The 13,766-nt window shown below is 42.5% G+C and overlaps 1 protein-coding gene across 5 annotated transcripts in view; it reads right to left on the bottom strand.

Moving 5' to 3' along the window:
• EXOC6 (exocyst complex component 6) overlaps nucleotides 1-13,766 on the bottom strand; it is a 114,614-nt gene that overhangs the window by 23,934 nt on the left and 76,914 nt on the right. For 4 of the 5 annotated variants that reach the window (XR_009557616.1, XR_009557617.1, XM_060274852.1 and 1 more), the window contains exon 20: nucleotides 9,021-9,094. Coding sequence is in view for 3 of the 5 variants with exons in the window: in XM_060274852.1 (XP_060130835.1) it covers nucleotides 9,021-9,094 (74 nt within the window). In the remaining 2 variants the exon portion in view is untranslated. Of the gene's footprint in view, nucleotides 1-8,110; nucleotides 9,095-13,766 lie in introns of those variants that run through there. The other variant, XM_060274851.1, reaches the window with a different exon arrangement.

Below are 13,766 nucleotides of genomic sequence, written 5' to 3'. Positions count from 1 at the left end.
CCGCTTCCTCGATCTGGCGGCCTCCCGGGTTGGCGCCCAGCAGCGCCGCGCGGAGCACCGCCGGTCTGTAGAGTCAGCGCCCAGCAGCGCGGCGCTGGATTGAGGAGGCGGTGCTTCGTGCGGAGCTGCTGGGCGCCGACCCGGCAGGCCGCTTCCTCGATCCGGTGCTCCGCGCGGCGCTGCTGGGCGCCCACCCGGGAGGCCGCCGGATCGAGGAAGCGGCCTGCCGGGTCGGCGCCCAGCAGCTCCGCACGAAGCACCGCCTCCTCAATCCAGCGCCGCGCTGCTGGGCGCTGACTCTGCAGACCGGCTCCTCGATCCGGCACTCTGCAGGACAGCTTTCTTTTGGGCAAGGAGTTTGCAAAGAGTTTAACAGCGCAGTCCTGTCCCTGCGCATTCGGAAGCAAGCCCTGGACCGCTCGGGGGGCCTTACTCCACTTCGGGCGAGGAGTGGGGGGCCCTAAGCATTGCCGTTTTCGGCGGCACGTGGGATCCGCGGGCGGGGGGCGCCTCAGCTCTGGCGTCTCTCCCCCGGGCTGTTTCCTTGGCAATGGGGAATAGAAGCCACGTCTCCCCCGGGAGCAGGAGAAAGGGCGGCAAGGCGAGAGCCGCCTGCAAGCCCCGGCGCCGCAAGCTCCTCAGTGGCTGCGAGTCTCTGGCAGCGCAATGCCACAGTGGCTGCTCAGTCTCCTCTCTCCCATGCCCAGCGCTGCTGGGAGCCGACCCTGCAGGCATGGCTTATTTTCGGGGTATGTCTTATATTTTACAAAGGCTTTAAAATCCTGCCATGGCTTATATTATGACTCCGTCTTAAAAAGGGGGAAACACGGTAGTTGTAAACCACTTAGAAGACATTAGGGCACAGTATATAAATAAAAAGAAATAAAGTAATAATAAAAAGTAACTTTAGAGACTACAACATTGTATCGAATCAGTTCCTACAATGTATCAAATTATTAACACTCTGATCAAACCTATTTGATTGCAGGCTTGCAAGCAGCATTAAAAACTTCAGTGACTAATGGTAATACCTCCAAAACTACTGAATCTTAAGCATATGCACCATTTACAAAATGATTTCTCATGACAGAATTTTCATTCAAGTTCATCCATCAACCATAAAGCCTCTCCTCACAAGAACAGTGTTCTTCAGGTGATACTGAAACACATTATTTTGGGGCAACCAAAAACTTCTTTTCAGCATGTGTGTGGAGAAATCAATGACAAACAATCACACCGACATGCAGATTATTAGGAGAACACCCTCAAAATTGTCAAAAGAATTAGTACAACAGATATGTGGGGGTGGATTATTTTTCCTCAGCACTTACTCTGTAGTCTGCTCAGTGACATTTGTATTTTTGGTCATGCATTGTTCTTGTTACTTTTCCATGTTTATTCAGTCTGTCTTCAGTATAGTAACAAAAAAGGTAGCAAACAGTAGTTAGTTTTATTTATTTATTAAATTTCTATCCTACTCTTTCCAAGGCAGCACACATTTATTTATTTATTCACTCATTCAGTCTTTATTGGCATGATGAGGCAAACATCAATGTGGTGTTTTTTGTTTTTAAAGGCAGTCACTGGGAATGGGTCTCCAGGGCTTCAGCCAATGAACTCTCCCAGCCCCACTTGAAGATGCCAAGGATTGAACATCTACAGCAAAGTAGATGGCTCTATTACTTAGCTAAGGCTCTTCTGCTAACCATTAAAAATGAAACAAAAACATGCAAAAACAAAAACAAACCACATACCCTCACTGTCAACAACTTCAAGATTACCTTACAGCTATCAAATGCCTGGGTAAACAGAAATGTTTATAAGTTGCTCCTAAACATTAATAATGAGAAGGACAGATACAGTGGTACCTCGGGTTAAGTACTTAATTGTGGGTACCAGTCGCACCCTGAAAAGTACTTAATCTGAGCGGCTCTTCTGGGTGTGTGCGACTGTGCAGATCGCTTCTGCGCATGCGCATGCCACGGAACCCGGAAGTAAACACTTCTGGGTCAGCGGAGTACTTAAACTGAAAGTACTCAAACCAGAGCGTTCTCAAACCGAGGTATGACTGTATAGGCCAATGCCAAGTGGGCAGCACTCAGGTATGGCACCACCAACAATGCCTGTAAGGCCCAAGATGGTTGATACTGCTTTTTAAAGAACTTGGGGTTTAGCTTACAGTAAGGTAAAGGTAAAGGGACCCCTGACCATTAGGTCCAGTCGTGGCCGACTCTGTGGTTGCGGCGCTCATCTCGCGTTATTGGCCGAGGGAGCCAGCATACAGCTTCCAGGTCATGTGGCCAGCATGACAAAGCTGCTTTCGGGCGAACCAGAACAGTGCATGGAAACGCCGTTTACCTTCCCACTGTAACGGTACCTATTTATCTACTTGCACTTTGACGTGCTTTCGAACTGCTAGGTTGGCAGGAGCTGTGACCGAGCAACAGGAGCTCACCCCGTCAGAGGGATTTGAACCGCCGACCTTCTGATCAGCAAGCCCTAGGCTCTGTGGTTTAACCCACAGCGCCACCTGGGTCCCTTAGCTTACAGTACAATCCTGCAATTTACAGGCATTTAGGTTGCAACCCCACTTGCCATTGCACCCATTGCGTTTTGACTACACACAATTTTGGCTTTAAGCGCTATCCCCAGAACGTTGATATACTAACAGCCACTGCTGTGCTTTCAGGACTGGTGACACAAAGTCCTAGCAGGCTGCTCCGCTTAACAACCCACCAGCTACATTCTGCAACTAGCTGCTGCCTCTGGGCTGCCTTCAAGAGCTGCCCCACACAGAGCACATTAGGGCGCTCCAGGCAGGAGGTCACCAAAGTGTGGACAACTGGGGCCAGGCTATCCTGGTCCATGAACAGCCATAGCTGGTGAACCAGCCTAAACTGGTCGTAAGCACTCCCAACCACACAGAAGTCACTTGACACTCCAGTAACTTTAGTAAGTAAGCAGCATAAGCAGACAGTAGAGACTGTTATTTTCCAGCACCACTAATAGCAAACCTCAAATTAGGAACTCTAAAACTTGATAGTATGAGTAGCCAGCTGGCACTAGATTGAATTCAGTGGCCATTAAGCCCAGTACGAGTGGTTTGAGAAAGAATAGGGATTCAGCACATCTGGTATTTAGTAAGTCCTGGCAATTCCTCTGAGGCATCTTGTGCTGACTGATATACCAAAGCACTAAAACCAGATGTTTTGACACACTGTAGCACTTCCTACAATCTATGGGAGATAATAGAAAGCCTCGCCAGAAGGCGGGTGAAGTGCTAGGATCCAACAGCTTCCAAGGCAATGAACCTGAGTGACAGGGAAAGGTGAGCCAGTATGAGGGGAACTGCAATCTCCCCTAGGTAACAGGCCTTGCCAGCCAATATGGCTTCCATCTTATCATGATTGTGTTGGGTTGGATTTTTCATGTGCAGCTCACAATTGCAGTTCAGTTACTTGGTAACCACTGTCACTACAGGAACTTAGTTTGGAGAAGAGTCATCAGCAAATATTGATAGGGTGGATCCCTGCAGGTACCATGCAAGAGGTCCATGGAATCTCTTTGCTTCCACCTTTAGAAACAAAAAGGAACTCTCAGGTGTGCATCCTGTCAGCTAAAACTAGAGGGATTGATAAATTCAGTTATTTTGGCTTTTGTTGAACTGTGCCAAGAAGAGAAATATTTTGCCCTCACAATGGAGAGATAATTTCTTTCCCTCATTGAAGCCTGCTGGGATTTAAGGGGAAAAACACACATCACTTATGACCTGCCTCTACTTTGAAATAGCATCCATTCCTGGCAAGTAATCCTTTGGTAGATTCTTGTGTTCCCTAAAACCATATTATTCTAACCCACTATTGATGGACTCCATCCATTATCACTTGGAAGTAGTGTTAATCCCTCAGTAATTAACACCTTCATTAAAGTAATTTGAGCTCAAAAGAAGTTTAAGGTGTATTATTGGCTTAGTTAAATTAAGCTTACTGGGAATAATTTCTACGTCATTTGAACTTTCAGCTCCTTTCAGTTGAGTATTTCTAGTTTGTACATTATTCTGGATTTATTTGAAAGTGGGTCTAGCTAACCAGAACAAGTTCCATTCATTGTAAGCTTAGAATCCTTCCAATTACAGGATGTATCTATGATTTAGGCTGCTTCCCAAGCTTTAGAAGAACAATGAGATGCAAGTCAGCAAGAATGCAAAAACAGGGACCAAACTTTATATTGGACAAAGGAAACAGAGTTGATCTTATTTTCTGTGCCTTTAGCAAAGTATATAGCACAGTATCAGGCAGCAAATTACTTCTCAAATTGAAAAACAAGCATATCAGTATCAGATGGGCAAATAATGGGGAAAGAAGACGAAGTTTAGAAGCCAAGGCAGAAACCCCCTTGGAGCAACCAGTAACCAAAGCCATTAATCAATACACAGAATCATAGAACTGCATATTGGAAGGCAGCCTGAGGCTCACCAAACTAGAACCCCCTGCAATGCAGTTATATATCCATGTGGGAATTGAACCTGCAACCTTGGGTGATATCAGCACCACACTATCCTCTGATCAGTGGAAAGTCCACAGTATTTGGCAAGCATGTGAACACTCAGGCAGTGAGCTATTTAGCATGTTTCAGCATGTGTTAATATTTCTATTCAACATTAGAATTACATGATGGAATGCACCTACAAAAATGTACACTTGTTTATAACCATTTGGCCTTCTGATAAACAGTTGGGACTGGATTTCACAAAGCCACTGTACCTTTCCCTCCCATTAGCTACCCTGAAGAGGCGTGTACATCATACTGAGTGAATGGATAACAGGTCTTACCGCAGCTGTTTTCAACAGCTTCTAGTACCCAGTACGATCAAGTGGATAATAATTGGTACTTGATGCCAAATACCTGGCTACTTAAGGAAATCCTGTTGACTCTAGAAGGACAGCAGATGGGTAAGAACATAAGAAAATAAGAAGAGATCTCCTGGGCCTGCATAATCTGGTTTACCACAGTGGGCAAGCTCAAGAACACTGCATGAGGGCAATAGCTTTCTCCTGCTGTTGAGAGGCATTCTGCCTGAGACACTGGAGGTGTCGTGATGGCCATTTGCTTAATTGATAGCCTTATCCTCCACTAACTAGTCTAAACCTCTTTTAAAGCCAACTAAGTTGAACCATCCCCATCACATCTTGTGGGACAGCAAATCCCACAGTTTAACTATGTTAAGTAGCACTTCCCTTTTGTTTGTTCTCACTCTCTCATCTTTCAGCTTCAGTTCTAGTATTGTGGGTTCTGGTATTGTGGGTTCTAGTATTGTGGGTTCTAGTATGGGTTCAAGTATTGTGAGGGAGGCAAACTTGTTTCTGTCCAGTTTTTCCACACCACAGATAACTTCATAAACCTCTATCATGTCCCCTCACCTTTTACTCCCTTTTTTCTATGTTAAAAAGTCCTGACTATTGTAATCTCTGAAGAGTTGCCTCAGTCTCCTAATCATTTTGGTTGCCAGTAATTTCCTGCACCTCTTTTTTTTAAAACATGTTGTTACCTTGGGCACTTCCCAGTCTTCAGGTAGGAAGCCCAATCTAAGGGGCAATATATGCTTTTTAAAATGTTAGGTCAAATATTTTACATTTGAGTTGAGCGGGAGTTTCACAGCCATAGGTAGGTCCATTTGTGGCCTTCCAGCTCAGAACATCCTAGGCTATAGAGTGTCTGTGTGGCATCAACAGCAATTATACCAGCCTTCTCCTTCTAACACCTATTTGCATAATTACAATTTCCAATCCTGGCAAGCAATTCCTGCGAATTTCAGTCTGTTAAAATCAAAGGCCTGCCTACCGAATCAATTGATTGTGCTATATAGCCTTTGGTCACTTTTGAATATTTAAGGAACCAGGCTTTGAAAAACAAAGAACTGTGCATCTCTGAACATCAATTTATGAATCACAAGTCAGTCAGCACTGGGTTCAGTTGTGGCAGCACTAGATCATTTTAGACCCTGGACTTAATGGTTTTATAGAGATTCCCCCTTTAGATAACCAGAATGTTATCAGTCAGTTGTGAAGCATACAATTTTCTTTCTCTGCTCACCGCACAACCAACATTCCATGCTTTCCAACTGCTTTGACATTCCTAATCTGTTACAGCAAAAAAAAAAAAACAATGACAGCAGCACACTTTTTAAAAAACAGAGTTGGCAAAATAACGACATTCAGTGTGTGCAGTTTCACATTATAAAAATTCACTTAAAACTCGCTACCATAGCTACAGGAACAAAATGGTGTTTGCTTCTGCCTCCCTGATACTAAAATACATTTACTTAGGAATAAGGACCATTTGGTTGTAGAAAATAATAATGGATTTTTCCATCATCCAATACTACCTATTCAAACAACTCTGGGCAAAGTATTTATTTAGGATGCATATATATAAAAAAGTTTGCAATCAATAACTCAAGAAGGCTTTATCTGGGGATTTCTGCAAGAGTATGTCTGGAACTGGAACAACTTTGCTATAGTCATTCCATAAGGAATTACCAATTAATTTCTACTTCTCACTTTAGTCATTCTAGATCAGCTATGGAGGAAGATATGAGGTGCAACAGTTAAATTATTATTACAGCAGGTTGCTGAGAGCAAAGGAGCATGTTTCATGTGGTTCTTTAGAGGTAGCCATTTTCACTTTTGGATGCTTGCTCCAGTTTTCAGCCACTATGAGGCCCATGTCCACTCTGACAAAATTTCTAAATAAAAATAGCATGCAAAATGGCATGCAGAACAACAGTGTCAGTCAGCTGTGCTAGCTGGTGCTGATGGGAGTTGTAGTCCAAAACACTTGGAGGGCACCCAGTTAGCTGATATAGGTATTCATGTATGTTACAACACGTACATGCTGATCTACACAGTTGTTTCATGCTATTTCCTACGCAGAAGTGCCTACTACATCAAGCCTGAAACAGCCCCGAACGTGTCTTCAAAGCACCAAAACTTTACAGCTAACTGCAGTGCGTGCTACGTTTATTAATTTGTGCCAGAAATAACCAGCAAAGGCTGCCCCACGCTCCTACTAATCTTGCCCGTTGCCATGAAATCACACAGAAAAGAGTAAGCTGTTGTTGAGATAACTGGCTTCCATTAGTAAGCATGTGATTGGCAGGACGATAAAGTCTTTTCCCTCACAGGTCAGCTACTTTTTAAAAGGAGGGCAACCCTGCTGATCCATCTTTTAGCTACAGTCTCTCACTGAGTCCCAATTCTCTTGCCTTTTAGCTTTGATATGGTTCAAGCTTTCCCCCTTGTATCAGCCCCTACCTGTCATCAGCTCCTCTGTACCAAACAGCAAATATCAGGAGTTTGACCTCAGGGCACAGTCCGGGTGGGCAGGTAAAACCTGACCACTGGACCCACTTCCTTATCTTTCATATCCTGCAATTCATGAAACAGTATCGAATTCGAACTAAAAAACAGAAGCATGACCTCTTTCTGAAAAAGGCTCTGTTGCCTTTCTAAGTATTCTTGAAAAGAACTGTCATTTGGCCTATTAAGAAAGAAATGGATCATAAATAGAAGGGAGAGGAAGAGTGTTAAATCCTTACTAAAAGCTAAATGTTGCTCTTTGTAAGGATTGACATCACTGCAATGAGCCACTAGGAGATGAGGAAGAAAACAAAAAGGGACTGGTCTTCGTTTACGTTCTGTATTCAGAAGCAAAGCAAAAATGATTGCAACGAATTGTATTAAAATAGTTGTTGCTTAAATACCTGGAAGGCATTCCACTTTTAATACATAATGGTGCACCTGGAACTCTGAATGGCAGATACGGTATAGGGAACCTAATGAAAATATTATGTCATACTTAGGAGAGACACAACTGAGTTCAGCTTTTTCTTATGTAAACTAGGATTTATCATTATGGTCTACCTTCACTGGGTAGTTGTGAAAATGAATTGGGTAATGATTTTAAAGCAAACGATAGACTAGTTATGTAAAAGAGATTACTAATAACAATAAAAATTAGAAATCCTATGATGTGAGGAAATGCAAAAGGTGCAACCCACATAAGGTAAATTAAGGAATATATATATATATATATATATATATATATATATATATATATATATATTCATTTCCCTCTCTCCTCATAAGGCCCTACTATAATCAAGCAGTCTCAAATATGATTTCAGCCTGAAGTAAAAGATCGACAAGAGATTATATTCTACAGAATAAAATGTTGCTTTTAATGATGATGCATGATAACTCTAGCCTTAAACATGTTTAAAAAACAAACAAACCCACACGAAACCCATCATTTGAACTTACTTACCACTTAACTATTCCACAGAGCACCACACAGAAATATGGGTCAAGTTTGTACTCATTATTAGATCTGCATATATTAAAACAGCCTTTTCATTCAAATTTACAACTCTGTAAATACATTAGAATTCAACCTCACATCTTGACAACTGAATAGCTATACCCTTTTGCTTGCTACACGTGAAGTAGTGGGCTAGCCATTTCCCCAATTTTCCCAAAATGTCAGAGGGGTAGTCGTGCATCTCTGTTGCAACAAAATCAGGAGTCTTGTGGGACCAACAAACACATTTATGGCATAAGCATCTGATAATGTGGCTCAGAAGCCCCAGGGTTTCTCCAGCCCAGCTTCCTGCAGCGGCATCTTGCTTCTCCAGTGAACCTCTAGAGCAGCATGCAATGCAACTGGGTAAGGGGGTCAACAAGCCATTGTGTGAGTGGACTCAGCAGTGGAGCTAGCTGCTCGGGCACACAGAGTGGTACACATGCCGTGCACCCGGGAGGCAGGGTGAGCCGCCCAGGGAGGGTTTTGTCACCCCCCTCTGGGATGACACCCGGGGCGGACCGCCCTCACCCCACCCCCTTCCTATGCCCCTGAGTGGACTTCATGTCATTTGCTAACACATAGGGTTGCTTGGACTGTGAATCAAAGGCTTGGTGTTCAGTAAAATGTGACCATTAACATGCATACAAATAATGTCTTACTTGTCTGAGGTCGATGAATGCTAACTGTAAGGTTTCTCCGTGGAACCCAGGTACAGGCTCAGAGCTGGCGAACACTGTAATAATAACAACAATAAATCCTTTCAATCGAGAATCCTAAATTTATTTTCACTATAACATGGATCACCAAGCATTTTTAAGAGCAATGATCTGGAAATATTCTAATGACACACGTTCATTGGCATGTTCCCCCAACATTTCGCCTCTGTCCTACAATGCAGAGTTCCTGTGTCCCAAATAGCACGAAAAGGAGGCAGCTGTTTTGCATGGTGAATTTATTAGAAAAGCCTTTCAAAATTATTATCAGTTCCAAAGCTGTCAGCATCTAATTTTGCCATTATAGCATTTGCTCTATAAAATCTCCTTAGCTTATCCAGAGGCAACACCCTGCCCGTCCAATCGCTTCCACCACCAGCAGAATATCCCCTTCTCGCCAAATTTTGGAGGGAGGAGAGGCGTTCTGGTGTGCCACACTGGTGCTCGTTTTCTCGCACCTGGGGCAGAGAAGATGAGCAGGAACACATTGCAGAATGCCCCTTCACTCAACAGCTGTGGCAAGGGGAGACGCATTGTGGCAGCAGTGGAAGGGAGGGGTGGCATGGCGGAAGACAGGCAGTGGCACATACCCATTTCACTTCCAGTGGCAAAATGGGATGGTTAGTCCCTAAGCCTAACCATGGTAGAAAACTGACAGTAAACAGGAGGGAGCATAAAGATCCAAAGAGGCAGAATAATCTAAGCAGAGTTACAGAAAAGATAGAATGTTGTGTTTATGCCTTTAACAAGTTGTTCGTAATGGAATTCTACTCTTAAAATTCAAAAGAGTGTAAAAGCTATGTAAGAGGACCAGACATTTAAATGCAAACCACACAGAAGCCGAGCAATTAGTATGCAGGTTATGTTACAGACCAGGTAAAGGGAGTAAGCAGACAAGCTGCAATACGACCATTTTTACCTCACAGTCCTAACTACGGTATTTTTCATTCCTTAAGACACACTTTTTTCCTCCTAAAAAGTAAAAGGAAATTCTGTGCGTCTTATGGAGCGAATGCATTGTCCCTGGAGCCGAATTGCCCAGGGACTAAAGGCAGATCATGCTTCTTTTTTAAAGAGCTAAAGGCCAACAAGAGGGAAAGAGAAAGGAGCAGCTGATTGCAAGAGATTGAGGAGGGAGATAAGAGAGTTAGCTCCCTTCTCGGCCCCTCCCGGCCCCTTGCCTAGGTCTCAATTGTTGTCTGCAGAGGGAGACATGTGACTGGCTGATTAGATTATCTGTCTGGAAACTGTATAAATGGGTCCCTTTCCTAGAGAAGCTGAAGAACTGTGAGTTGAACCCCATAAAAACAGGACTTTTTCCCCTTTGCAAGGAAACTCAGCAACTTTGACCTGATCCTAAAAATTGGCGCTTTCCCCCTTTGCAAAATAAGCTTCCTCAAATATTTAATGGGGGGGGGGCAAAGGCACCTAGGCCTCTAGGAGTTGGCTGCTATGCCTAGGGCAATTCAAGAAAGCGAAATATTTTTTTTCTTGTTTTCCTCCTCTAAAAGCTAGGTGTGTCCTGTGGTCAGGTGCGTCCTATGGAGCGAAAAATACGATATGCCACTTGAAAATCAGTCCCATTTATTTCCAATGGATCTTACTTTCAAGGAACATGGTGTAGGCTCAGGCATTTGAATTTAAATATGCTTCATCCAGATGTAAAGAAATTTTTAAAAAAATTATTTGAGGCTTCGCAGTAAGCATTACAAACAGGTCTTCCACACCCAATATGCATTTTGATCCATATATTTGGAGTTGATCCAGTTCAATCTGAGACATAGTCCCCTCAGAGGTATCTCCATAAGACGAGAGAGAGAGAGAGAGAGAGAGAGAGAGAGAGAGAGAGAGAGAACAAGTGCATTTGTCCATAGCATCCCAAGCAATTTCTATTGGTTAATCAGACCCTGACCAAGTATTGATAGATGTTCTTCGTGGTCTAAAGCAAGCCCTTGGTGCATGTGTATAATGGAGACTCTGTCTAAATACACTGGGCATCTGCTTTAGCCAAGATCTAGGCAAGGGCAGAAATATCAAAGGGGGGCTATTTTAGGTGAGCCTATGGAGTATGGGATTGGTTTTTCCTCACAGACCACCGCTGAGTTTGAAATATAGTCTGCCACATGGAATAAGGTTCAAGAAAATCAATTCTACATCCTTATGGTTCATGGTTTGGTTCCAAGGAAAAATACCACATCAAAGATTCTCTAATTATTCCAATGGGTTTTCACATACACATAGACATCTATTACGCTACTAGAACTTGCCTCTTTAGCAAAGGGATCAACCTTTGAGGAACTGCCCGCTACACTGTGGTTTGTTCAGCACTAGGTTAAAAGCTGGCTTTTTCAGCAGGCTTTTGGTCAGTGTTTTGTTTTGTTTTGTTTACTTCTCTGGCTTCTGACTGCAACCTGAATATTGTATACTATTTGGAATTTCATTCTACTGCTACATTTTCTGATATATCACCTGGTCAAGGAATAATGATCAGCTGTCATATTTATGCTACAGTTGCATGGTCCACTTCAGCTTGTGAAACAAAAGAAAAAACTGAATTCGCTGTAGCAAGCTGCAGTATCACATCTAGGATATTGCAGTAGCTCCATGCAAAGCTGCCATTCAGCAGTTCAGAATGACAAAATGAGGATTAGCCTAAAACATGAACATCTGCTGCTAAAGTGAGCTCATAATCTATGAATCACTTTGAATGGTTTTAAAGGCAGAAAGCAGTTTACACATTTCTTAAAGAAAATAGCCACCACACTGCATGTGTGGATTTGTAAGTTAAAATGCCGTACTTTCTACCAACAGAAAGCCTTCCCCATATTGTTTTGTCTGCTAAGACATCCCTATGATACGAAAACCAGGAATGTTGCAGAGGACACAAGATGATGCTTCACATTCAGTTCACATGGCATTCTGGTAACTGGCCAGGTCTATCATCCTACGTAAACTGAGACTGCATTGTGTCATACTTCCAAAACTCTCCTGTGGTTGCACCTTGCAGGGAAAGGTTGGGAACAGTGGATAAGCAGCCTTTGGGGCAACTTCTACCAGTTGTCTTGCTGGACATTTCACTGATGAAATCAGGTAGCAACTGGAACACCGAAAGTCAATTAACAATTCCAAAAGGTTTCTCTAGTCTATCGGATGAGAGAGTGCTCATGGAATCACATCTTGGTATATTGGCTACTTCCTTTTTCTACATCATCTAATCGCATACAGTAGCAAGACACTTCCTAGTGTAAATGGCACTGTCACAAGTACCAAGCTCAAAATGTTGACCCAGGAGAGCCGAAGCTGAAGGGAGTGGGTGGTAAGATCATAAATCACAGCTGGCACAGTGATTCGTGGAATGTGCCTATGGCACAGCTTGTGAAAGAAATGTCAGAAAGAAAGCAGATTCAGCACATTTGAGACACAAACACACAGAGAGAGACAGAGAGAGAGAGAAAGAGAGTAGCACACCCGTTAAGCAAGGCTGCCTGTGTTTTAGTTGAATTTTCCAGGGAACAGCTCAAGTTTACAAATGTTGAATCACCTATTTTGAACTTCTTAAAGTGAACTTAGACCTTATTTTTAATACCTTAAGTAATGAGTCAGTAACGCTTGCATGGATTTGTTTTTATATGTAAACATCTCCCTGCACATGCTCAGAGTGACCTGAAACAATGACATTTCCTACCAAGCAAAGATTCCGGCTAAATTTGAAGCAAGAGCATATTTTACTTGTGGTGTGATATCCTACCATCCTCACTTCCCATTACTATTTTCCCCTTTAAAATAGTATTAAAGCACTTGCTTTAATATAGCCAGTAACAGCTGGTTGACTTATCTTACTAAACATGTTCCAATATTAAACATTACATTTTTCTACAATAATTTCGTTGTTCCCGCAAGGGGACAATGACAATAAAGATTATCTGAAATAATATAAATATTATAAAGTTGGAAGCCATTATGTAATGGTTCCTACCACACAAGATATTCTGTAACAGAAGCACCGCAACAGACGCCGAAAACAAAAACAAAACCCCCCACAATGATCTCTGAGTTGTTTAATATGTCAAACAGGAAATGTTGGGGGGGGGGTAGAAACTGAGCAAACTCAATATAGCTTTATAAAATAGCTGAAGGACATTTTAGTATATGAGAAGCAAAGAGTTGGTTTTACTGAAACTCATGGCAGCCAAAAATGGAAATGTCCAGTTGCTTGCTTAAAATCTTTTTTTTAAAAACTTAGTTTTTATTAAAGATTTTATTTTGTGTCACAAAACAGACAAATAACAAGAGAAAAATACAATGGGGGGGGAGAGGAGAGAGATGGAGGCAGGGCATTATGCGCTTACAATTTTGAAGAACTGAGATTCCCTTTATCATTTGTTCCACTGCTGAATTAGTATAATATATTTATAAACTTTTTAAATGTTAAGACCCCCTCAATTGGTTCTTATAGAGTTCTGTTGAAAAGAAACTCACCAGAACAGTTTCTGAAAGACAAATACTAACAAATTTAAAATAAATGGCAAATAAAACTCCCCCCCCAGTTGCTTAAGTTTCAAGTGATTTACAGACTGATCCTAAGTCTTTCTCTTTTAGGAATTAAATACTATCAGAAGACATTGCCTACAACTACAAATGTTAGAACCTATAATGTTTTGACTGCAGTTCAGAGGAAAAACGAACACGTAT

The sequence above is a fragment of the Zootoca vivipara genome, chromosome 5 (assembly GCF_963506605.1).
Source record: "Zootoca vivipara chromosome 5, rZooViv1.1, whole genome shotgun sequence".
Classification (NCBI taxonomy): domain Eukaryota; kingdom Metazoa; phylum Chordata; class Lepidosauria; order Squamata; family Lacertidae; genus Zootoca; species Zootoca vivipara.
This window is presented reverse-complemented; position numbering and strand designations above follow the sequence as displayed.